At 41.9% G+C, this 11477-nt stretch overlaps 1 protein-coding gene across 2 annotated transcripts; it reads left to right on the top strand.

Moving 5' to 3' along the window:
* Nucleotides 1-2119: 2119 nt before the first annotated feature.
* Nucleotides 2120-11054, top strand: adora1b (adenosine A1 receptor b). 2 transcript variants are annotated; one of them, XM_076090950.1, is made up of 3 exons: nt 2120-2460; nt 4128-4705; nt 11041-11054. In XM_076090950.1, the coding sequence occupies exons 1-3, from the start codon at nt 2120-2122 to the stop codon at nt 11052-11054; spliced, it is 933 nt and encodes a 310-aa protein (XP_075947065.1). The 2 variants fall into 2 exon arrangements, with proteins under 2 accessions (XP_075947065.1, XP_075947064.1); XM_076090949.1 differs by lacking the exon at nt 11041-11054 and having other exon boundaries at nt 4128-5169.
* Nucleotides 11055-11477: the final 423 nt, after the last annotated feature.

Raw genomic sequence — 11477 nt, 5'->3', positions numbered from 1 at the left:
AAAACACTGACTGTGAACAAGCAAACACAGCATTATGAGGTCTCTACTTGCCATGTTGAGCATGTGTTCCCTGTTCGGAGTCTCTAAGCTCCTCAAAGGATAAAACACAATGAGGAAACAGCCTTAAATAATGTATGCCACTTTCAGGATCCCTTTGCTACTCTCACCTTAGGCTTGACATAACATTGGAATTTGTATACTGATTGACACTTGATTGAAAAAGTAGAAGAAAATGAAACCTTGACGGTGAAACTTATTTAAAAAACAACAACAACAAAAAACATTCAGAATCTCTCTGGCTTGTCAACCATATTAGCCCAAATTTGTTAGTTTACACCTTTTGCTGTATAAAGATTGATTTCTCATGCATTACCACCACACTTATGCTCGTTACAATGTAAGTGAAAGAAGTGTCTGGTGCCAATTACCGCCAACAGACCATATGGCTGCTTCCTTCATCAGTGTATGCTGGCTCTATACCCCACGCTGATATCTCTGACCGTGACGCTGATCACAGATAGAAGCAACGGAGCTACTGCTGACTGTTGGCCGTCCTGCCATCACACACGTACTGTGGGGGTGTGTACGTTGACCACAGTATTGCCTTTTTGTTTTTGTATCACTCGGACTCACCGGCCATCTGAAATCAAGACTTCCATCCTGCCTTCTTCCATATTAGGCCTTCAGATCAAGTATACATTGTCATTCCTGCACTGATGTGAAAATAGAGATCCTGCCATGGTCAGAGAGCTCATGCAGCTGCCTGCTGTAAACCTTTAAACCACAGCGAGGGAGCACAAGATGCCAGCGCTGTAGTTCACTCCTGTATTTTCGGAATGCTTGGCTGCTCAGGGAATATCGTGTGTTTCTAAGAAAAGGACAGGAAGGGTTTTTGTGTCACTGGAAACCTGCTTTTGAATGGTTAAAGTCAGAGGCAGGAAATATTCTTTTAAGGCTGATCAATAGATCTAAATCAGTCTTACCGTTTCCAGTCTTGTTATAGATTCTGTTTGGAGGCTGGCCTCAGGCTCAGAGCGGAGGTCTTTGAAGTCTGAAGCACATAAATATATTTAAAATGACCTGAATATCTATTTGTAGTTCCGATTTATGTTTCTCTGAGGAAATTAAGTTTATGTTGGCAAATGAGGAAAACAGTGGGATTCATATTGTGTGATTCCATTATTTACTCAGTCTTTTGTCACTAGGGAATTAAATGATCTCTGCCATTTTCAATATCCATGTTATTATATGTCAGCTGTGGCTATTGACTGCCTCACCTCTTATCAGAACAGTAGGTCACTGAGCAAGGTCCATTAGCGTTTGAAAGGGCGTTGGGGGAAGGCGGGCATGGCATATTCTAGAAAACGAGAGTGAGTTCAAATCACCTCTGCACTACCTGACTTCCTTGGGACGGTCCCGCAGAAGGCTACAGCGCATATATTTATTTCTGCATGGAAAAAGAAGCAGTCCCACCCGCCAAAGGAAATGCATATTGACTTCACAGAAACAAAGACAACACATCTGAATGGAACAAAAAAAAGGCGAGAAAAATCTCACAGCTATATTCGGCAACTGCATTATTGGTCTTACTGAGAGCACAGTGAGGGGGAGAGATAAAGGGACCCGCCTGCGGAGGAACTGCAACTGTGCGCGCTTTCATCCAGAAGACAGCTTGCCTTGTTAAAACCTGCTTTGTTGAATTAAACACGTTGACCGATGCAAATGAAGATGAAGCACCCTCTTGGATAAATCGAAGTGCATGGGAAGGATGCTGCTCTCACCAGGAGCAGGTGTATTCAGCCAAGTGGATGCGCAGGGCACAGAGCAGGAGCGACGCACAACAGCCATCGGACCACAACACCTGCTCCAACGGAAAACCCCTCATGTTTAGATATGCTCCTGGTTAACGCACTTCTACCTTCAAAATAACGGGATTATGTTGATGCTTTTTATATCTCTTAACCAGGAGAATGTGGGTATCGTGAAACTGATGGACGCACAGCTCGTTTGGAAAATACTATAGTGACACAAAAGATCAAGGACTGCTCTGCTGGCTTCTCATGAGGCTGCTTCTCTGAAATCAATCTTGTTCTTATCAAGGACATAATCATCTGCAAGGATGCCCGGAGCACTTCTATCAACGCAGTCGCTCTACATGGGGATGGAGGTGGTGATTGCAGTCGCGTCTGTAATCGGAAATGTGATGGTGGTTTGGGCGGTGAAAATTAACAAATCGTTGCGAGACAACACGTTTTGTTTCATCGTCTCCTTAGCTCTGGCGGATATTGCAGTGGGAGCCCTGGTCATTCCTTTGGCCATTACCATCAGCATCGGACTCCAAACTCACTTTTACAGCTGCCTGCTTGTCGCGTGCACGGTGCTGGTGCTGACGCAAAGTTCAATCCTGGCCCTACTGGCTATTGCAATTGACCGCTATCTCAGGGTCAAGATCCCGACCAGGTAATGAGGTTCACAACCCAATAAGGAAAGGCACATTATTCTCTATATTTGTGCCACGTGGACACGTCACGGTGATAATGGTATCGATGATGGCACTGTTTGTATTGGCTCACACAGCAGAAGGAACCACAGCTCCAGAGCTGTGCGCATGTATTTCCTCATGGGTCTTGTTTCACTTCACAGGATGCCTCCATCCTGCCAGTCCCTTTATTTGCATGTAGTTCTGACTCACTTAGTGCTGACATGACAGCTAACCAGAGCCTATCTGATCAACCAACAGTTTAAATTCGTTCCTTTGTCCACTATGCTAATATGTGTGGCAGAGTATAGCACTGTGACAGAATGGGGTTGTATACAGGAGAAATATGTTTTCTGTGTTTCTTGAGGGCACAAAAAAGGTCAGATTTGCTGCCAATATGTTTAAAATCCCTCTTATTTTTTATGCCACCAGTGATTTATCATGCCAGGCTGAAACAAAAGTCTGAGCAGTGGTGCTGAAAGGCTGAAAAGATAAGCTTATAGAAGAGGGGAGTTTATTGTCTGAGACTATTGTCAGCGGAGTCTTAGACAGGAGATTAACGTTCAAAGATATCACAAAGTCTTTTGGGGATAGCAGTGTATCAGGAATTTTAGCTTTTTACTGCTTACTCTTTTAAAACCATCCAAGCTTAAAGGTGTCTGCCTCAGACACTTTTACATCCTAAATATACAGTCCTTGTGTTATTTAAATCAGAGATTCTGTCACTAGAGAGTTGTTGCTGCCACTCACTTCTTACTGCCACTCCCGTCCCACAGCTTCTATTATGATGGAGAGTTTTCTCTCTTTTTTCTCCCACACTACCGGCTGTTAGATTAGCATCTGATCTTTTCTGAACAGACCGGCTCCCAGGCTCAGTGTGTGAATAATGATAATTCTCTACATGCTTCAGACACACACCTGGCTCAACACAACAATCCCTGGTCGATACTAATCCAAGAGATGGCACTGGGCAAAATTGCAGGGTTTTGTTTTGCTTCAGGCTCCACACGTTGTAAATATCAATCATTAGTAATCCCAAAGGGAGCATCGGTTGCTCTACACACTTTTCTACATGAGTGTGATCAGATAACTGTTTCCCTGCCCCTAGGCAAGTATCAGTCTGAGTCTCTCTGTGTCATTTCCTGGTCATAGGACAGCAGTGATACGATTTTACAGCCTCTGCACCTTTTACCTTCTTCTACCTTCTGCCTCTCATCGATAAAACGCTGGAAACAATGAAAAAGCCATATCTGTTAAAGCTGGTTGTAGCTTGTGAAGTCCTGCAGCTTGCATCCACTGTACTGCTGTAATAAATTATTAGATCATATTAAGCCAATTGTAAGAACTATGGGCTACTTTGGTTTTTCCCTGAACAAAAGAAGTGTGAAAAGCAGCGGTGCTGCAAAGGACAAGGTCTACTGATAAAGGTTTGCAGGCACTGTCCTGTTCAAGTGGAAATATGTGCTGCAAGGAAATGTGTGTAACGTGTCGAGGGACTTGTGGTCTGAATGGTAACTCCTTGTGCATCGCACCTTTTGTCAGCCCAAGGGCACTGAATACACTAAAATAGATGTAGCAAATAAGAAACCATGCAAGTCCTGACAGCGCTGTGAGAGAAAGTGCTGACATGAGACTGTGTTGTTTGCAGGTACAAGCGGGTGGTGACCCGTCGGCGAGCGGGGCTGGCAGTGGTGATATGCTGGACGGTGGCCTTCATCGTGGGGCTCACCCCCATGTTAGGCTGGAACAACCTGAAGCGTCTCCAGCAGAACGGCTCCATCAGCTCTGACCTCATTATCACTTGCCAGTTCGAAAATGTCATCAGCATGGACTACATGGTCTATTTCAACTTTTTCGGATGGGTGCTGCCGCCGCTGCTATTTATGCTGGTCATCTATGCAGAGATCTTCTACGTGATCCACAAGCAACTTAACAATAAGAAGCTCAACACCAGTCACTCAGACCCCAACAAGTACTATGACAAGGAGCTGAATCTTGCAAAATCGCTGGCTCTGGTTCTTTTTCTCTTTGCGATCAGCTGGCTCCCCCTCCACATCATCAACTGCATCACACTCTTCTGCCCTGAGTGCCAGAAACCTATAGTCCTCATCTACATCGCTATCCTGCTCACCCATGGCAACTCTGCTGTCAACCCAATTATCTACGCTTTCCGTATTAAGAAGTTCCGCACGGCCTTCAGGAAAATCTGGCTGCAATACTTCTGCTGCAAGGACACACCAGCTCTGGAGATTCAGCCCAGCGACAGGAAAGAGATGCCCAATCCAGAGCCACAGCCAACGACACCACCACAGCCCCCACAAAAGGAAAGCCTCAAATCTGATCCACCACAGCAGCAGCCGCCTCCACCTGAGCAGCAGCAGGACCAGAGGACCGAACCACCTCAACAACCTAAAGCACATCCGCCCTTACTGGAGCAGAACAGTCTAAGCCAAGGAATGGAGCTGATGGCTGGCTGGGAAAAGAATTAACAGTGCACGAGCGTTGGTTCTCTCCTCATTTGAATGTAGTCTAATGAGGAGCATGAAGTGCTACGATGCTGTCGTGACGGAGCTGACCTGGATCATAAATCCAAAACACTGGAAGATTATTTATCAATACTCAGGAGTAGTGGATTTTATGAAAGTTTGGTCAGAGCAAAAAAGAATTAAATAATTCTTGCAATAATTGAAGTCTTTTTCACAATGACTATCTTAGTAACAGACTGAAGACATTAACTGTTGTTTATTATGGTCAAACAGTTGATGTGAACATTACAAAATGTGAAATATAAGTTATTGTGGTTGGTCAGTATCAGATATTATAACTTGCTATAGAATGAAAGTTTGTACGTTCAGTAGAGCAGGTTCATTTTATTTCTGTGTGTATGTTTAAACGGACAGTAGCTGAAGAATATGAATGTAATAATGTAAATGGGAGACGACAGCAGCACAACTTTGAACGCTCATCTCTTCTTCAGGGTCTTTATCGCACAACAGTGGTAGAGCAAGTGGCACTATGGGCGAGCTTTTTGCAGCAAGGAGCCTTAATCCTTCTCCACTGGTGGATCCGGCAGCCCTGGTCCATTACTGAGGAGATGGACAGGGATAAGAAACAAGCAGCTGGATAGACTGGCTGGTTTTAACCTTTTAGAGAGACTCGCTGCTGCAGGACGACAGCTACTCATGGGGGAGAAAGACAAGATGCACTTAAAGCTCGTGTTTATCCAGCCTCCATGCCAGCTGGTGGTGAAAGTTGTTTTTCCTTTTTTACATTACATGGACTGATAACATTATCACAACTTACCACCAGGAACAGTGGCTTCCATGGCCTTATTCAGTGTTGTAATTAGTACGGACTGGACTGGAAAATGCCACCTGAAGATTGTGAGTATCTTAACTAAACTGTAAACTCAACATTTTGCATAATGTCAAACTGGGGCATCTGTAGATTAGAAATGATGTTTAATGCCAATGACTATGAAACACTATGAGAATGTAAAGTAATTCTGTTTTGTCTATTGTAAAGACTCAGAGCTCTAGCCAAGACAGTTTACTGATGTTCTCCTGAGTGGCTGACAATCTCTTATGTATTTTCTATTACAGTCTTGACAAAAAAACGTTGGGAGCATGAGCAGTCAGTCAGTCAACATTTTGATGCTCGGATGGCCGGGAAGACAGAAACCTTAATGCAATCCACACCAAACTGTAGGCTAGATGTACTGTATATAACACACACTTGAGGGGAAAAAAGAGGATGAATAAACGTATGATATAATGTCCTTAATGCTGTTTTTAAGATATGTTTACAGTATTGAGTCCAATTGAATAGTGAAATATACATATTTGGGATGTATTATTTCATAGCTAGATGAATGACCTCTGGTGCAAACGTGACTACTGAGCATACAGTCTAACTCTGTCTCCAAGAAATTATGTTAAGAAACAACTAATGTGCAACAGTATATGTTTTGAAGCAAACCTAAAGCTACCAAAAATATGCTTTCTATTGAGTACAGGTCAAGTCACAAAAATGTTGATACTGAACTAGGAGTTTCACGATATACCGGTATTGACGATAAGAAAGTTATGGTTGCAGACTCTCTCTCCATCTCCCTACACTCGTATTTTGAGTGTAATTAATTTGCCAAAAAAGAGAAAACGCACAATAAACAAAGTTAAACATGAATTTGACTGATAGCTTTTTTTTTATTTTCTACTGATGATATGATAATATCGTGATCGTGGATTCTTTTGGCCATGATAAACATAGTCTTTCCCTAACCTGTGCTTTCTTGCCTAAACCTATAACCACAGTCTGGATGTGAACTGTAAAGTGTAGGACCACATTTGGCCATAATGGCACAGACTTACAATGTCAAAGCAGTTCCAGCGTCAATGTCAAGCTGGTAAAGAGGAGTGACTATTGCACTTACATTTCTCAGATGACCATACTCCAAATGAATGCTATTGTTTTGCGTATCTGCTGGTTGCGTATCTGCTGGTTGTGTAAATAAGCAGCCGTTTGATTACAATTTTGCCATATTAACTTATAAGGATATAGTATCGCAGTGCTTGTTTCTGCTTCTCAGAGGTGGCTCAAAAAAAGAAAAGAAATCTGGTTTAAACCTGCATTAACAGCTGTTATCAATCTGTTCCTTCCTCACATAAAGTCTCTATGCTAACTGAGGATACACTCAAGTAAAGACACGGACCAACTCAGTGCAACTATTCTTTTACTTTTTTAAATGTAATAATGATAGTAAAGTTGTTTCTAGCTATTCCCTCCTCTCGGCGAGTAACCACTTCTTCAGTTGTAATTATTCCACTGCAAAACACTTTAAGCCCAAGATATCTCAACTTTCCATTGGTACCTTGCTTGGCAGTGCTGTCAGAGTTCTCATTACTGCTGCAATAATGCAGTGAGTGACTCTAGATAACAGTCGAGAGTTGTCACAGCTCTGACAACCCATTTTTCTTCTCTGTGTCTGAGTTCCTTTGATATTTGGCGAGGCATAAAGTCCCTGGAAAGACTTAATCCCAGTGAGGACTGCTTACTCTTGCTGTGTCTGCGAGCTCTCCACCTCTCAACTTGTCAACAGATTCACTTCAGTCTCGTCTTTAAGTTATAATTTATCTAATCTACAAAGAAGAACATAAACAAGACTTGTGCACACGTTCATGTGATATAGTGCTAATCAGAAAGCTTATGAATCAACAGTTTGGTTCAATATTAGGAATGTTTTACATACAGAGAAACACTTTTTATTGAGTCTTGGGGGCTATTCCCATCATGTTGACTTGGTTTCATTTGCTAAGATGCTGAGTTTCAGGGAAGGCTTGAATATCAAGTCGAAGGAGATAGATAAGAACTACAAATAAGAGGAAAGGAAATACTGGCGCTTTGTTTTTCCAATGGAACAGCAGAGGTGACCTTTCCCTGCAGCGACCTGCTGTCCTTGGGGCTAATGTGGGTGCTAACCGCAGATCCCGAGGGAAGGCGAGGGGCCTCTCTTTCCATCACTTCATATTCATATTCTGCAGTAAAACCAGGTTCAGGGTGTGGTGACCTTGTATTTGATGGTGTGACACATTTACTATTACAATTACATTAGATTCAGTAAAAGGCTTGGTGCACATTTGAAAGGGAAATTCCCAAAGATATGTGATTTGTAGTGATGATGTGTTGTGGAATTAATGTAAACTAATATCAGAGTATTGTAATAACAAGATAGCAAGAGACCTCCACATGTCTGTACCTGTCGTTGTCCCCTCTGGTGAAATGCACCTTTTTGGATCAATATTTCTTCAAAATGGTTTGTTTCAACCATGTTTCAAGTCAATATTTAGCTCTGTACATTAGCTGAAGATCTAACCGACACTGACCTTCCAATCCTCCAAAGACTCTGTGCACTTCCAGGGCAGGCTGAGCAGAAAGTGCATCATATGATATTTATGTCCCAGTAAAGAGCTTTTTTCATTTAAAATGGAGGAGCGGTTTGATCTACCTGGGCTCTGATCAGGCTTCATGAATAAGCAAGAGTGTTGTGCCCTGTGCTGCTGCACAACAGGAAACAAGACTCCTTGTCAGAATGCTTTACCATCACAACATCTGTCTTTGGGAACAGCTGAAACACAGCTCCAATGAAGAGCTTTGTAGGATAACGTTTGCATAAAAGAAGCTCTACAGTACGATTGTATTATACAGTAAAGCCCAGAGCAATATCCACCATCGCATACAGTTGATTGTTGCCACTCTTCTGCACGTGTGATTTCACAGGAAAGCAATCGGTCATAAAAACAAGGCTACCAATTCTGCCTTTGCTGAAAGAGCATCTGTGTTATGATACAGCAATGTGGGGACATCAGTTAGTTGGCCTCACAGCTATAGCTGTGAGGCTGCGTCCAAACTGATATGCATAAAGGATGCAAAAAGAAATGAGTGGATGCACATTTGCAGCAGATGGAATATTTGCATGCTGTAACAACTGGACACGGTCTATTAGGATGTAATGATGTGAAACATATTTTAGATAAACAATTGCAATATAGCAAAGTGATTACACAGAGCAGATAAACTGCCATCATCTTTAGCTGTGAATTTAACCTAAAGGTGCTATAACAGAAACAAACTATCAGATCAATCAAATGTCTTTTACAGTCCTTCAGGACCGATTTCATCCCAATCACTCAACGTCAGAAACAGCAATGAGGGCTCACAGCATGTGTGAAAAGTCTTCAATAAAACAGCATTAGGGTATCTGCAAATAAAACTAACTCATTTCCCCGAACAATCAATTATTCACCAAACAGGCTTACAAAATTATAACATCAATATTTGATCTCCTTTTCTTATCAAATCTCTGCCTCAGGAGGTATTTTGAGAAACAGCTTGAAGCAAAGGCTCCTGTGTGAACCCAGAGTGAAGAGAAGATGCAAAAAATGGTTCATAGGATTTCATTTGGAAAAATAAGTTTTTGTAGGGCAGAGATGGTTTGTAGCATTATTCCCTTCCCCTGATAAAAGAGGTTTTCCTTACAGAACTGGCTGTTATAGCTTGATGCTGCATTTCTCCCAACCAGAGCTCTGTTTCTAAACCTATTTTGGTGCCATTGACAGTCCTTATGACAGACTGCCACCTGCTGGTAAATACTATTTTGATATGTTTGATTAAAACTGAGCAGCAGGAGTACTCACTGGTGATCTGGCTATCTGGTGAAGGGTACCAAGGTCACATCTGGTTACTTCATTAAGCTTCTCCCACAGGTCCTGATGGCGCTTTTATTTCAGATCTTCTGATGGCGACTCCAAAAACCTGCTTGGCTGAATAATATCCCAAAGTCACTAGAACTGGAGCAGGGATAAAGGAGCCAAAACAAAAACCCCATTGCATGCATTTGCACATTGGATTCAATTCAGCCACATGCTGCTCAGAAACAACATGAACCCACATTTGAAAAATGTGCAGATTTAAGCATTTAATCATTGTTGTTCAGTGTTCAGAAAAACATGCTTGATTAAGTTGGAATAACTCTGTTTAATACATTTTTGCACAGTAAAAAAAGTGCATTTGAAAAGAATGTACAGTAAAATGTGCAAGATAGTTTATCATCTATTTTATAAGCAACCTTTTTTTTCATTCTAGATTTGAGAACATGAAACAGTTGTTTGAAGTTGAATTCAGTCATTGTGCCAAAAGTATGTTTCTTTTATGAACTCCAGTATAATGTACCTTTAGTGGTGAAGGAAGTATTCAAATGTTAAGGATGTAAAAGTAGAAAGATGGTAGAAGTATTAACATCAAAATATACTTAAAGTTCCAAAAGTGAAAGTACACATAATGCAGAATGGCCCAGAATAATATATATTATATTACTGGATTATAATTAGTGATGCATTAATGCGTTCATCGCTTTAATCTTGCAGCTGCTTAAGATGGGGCTATTTGTAATTATTATTTTGTATACTGCTGGCAATACATCATAACCTATTAGCCTATTTATATTATGTATTAATAGTATAAATCTGTAAAGTAACTAAACCTTTTAAACAAATGGTAAACATGCTTTGCCCGAGATAATGTTATGCTAGATCTATTGCCGACCATTTTGGAGATACAGGCAGAGTCATCAGCAAATGTGTAACCACTAACAGTAATGTCAGGGTTCAAGTTGTTTTGCCGGAAAATGGCACAGTGTGTGCACCACGATCTGGGTTTTTGTCCTGGAGGGAAATGTTATATTTATCGTAGGCCTCGCAAGTTCAAACTCCGGCAACCCCACATACGGTAACAGAGTGCTCAAACGGCAGCAAACACACATCAAACGGAGGGATAATTGCCTGCCTCAACAAGTCTGAACCAAAATTTGCAGAGGCAGCTGAAGTGCTGAGCCTGACTCACTTCCTGCCTGCTATCAGCTGCTTTTCCTCTATCAGGAAGGGGAAATTCCCATTTTCTGGGATGTTGGTTTTAAAAACCTGGTGAATGGACTTCCCCAAACAGGACTCTTTCTTACAACACAAAATGCCTATCTGCAAAAAGGACTGTTTTGTTTTGGGTAACAGGCCGCAGATTTTGAAAACAACTCTTTAAAAGTTCTGGAGGCGTTGCTCCATATGCAGTTTAAAAGCAACAATAATATTTGGTGCAATCAGAGCTCCCCTCGTGATCCATGCTGTCACTCCCTTGTGGCTGTGCTTTGGATGGCAGAGGATGGAACGCCCATAAATGCCTCTGCTTATGACTGGCATTAATTAGCTTTTAACGGTGGTGGTGAAAGATGGCTGTCCATAAAGTCAACACAACTCCGCCTGCCTGGACTTGCTCTGCAGTGGCAGCCCACGCCTCAGCAGGCACAGTCTATACCCTCATGCATGACTCCCAGCCAAACCCGCCTGCCGCTTTTTAGTGATATTATATAATTACAAATTGCCTACACTACAGTATCACAACAATATTATACCTCCTCCCTGCGGTGGCCTTGTTACCCACTGGAGGTTAA

This window comes from Anarhichas minor, unplaced genomic scaffold (assembly GCF_050575085.1).
Source record: "Anarhichas minor isolate MPS153535 unplaced genomic scaffold, ASM5057508v1 ptg000003l, whole genome shotgun sequence".
NCBI lineage: Eukaryota > Metazoa > Chordata > Actinopteri > Perciformes > Anarhichadidae > Anarhichas > Anarhichas minor.
Note: the sequence above shows the minus strand (reverse complement) of the source record. Positions and strands in the feature narration are given on the sequence as shown.

What these genes read in the sequence shown, in the direction of transcription:
- adora1b (XM_076090949.1), top strand. Translation starts at nt 2,120, where the DNA reads ATGCCCGGAGCACTTCTATCAACGCAGTCGCTCTACATGGGGATGGAG. An exon ending in AGGGTCAAGATCCCGACCAG is followed by an intron (nt 2,461 to 4,127) that starts GTAATGAGGTTC and finishes TGTTGTTTGCAG; the next exon opens with GTACAAGCGGGTGGTGACCC.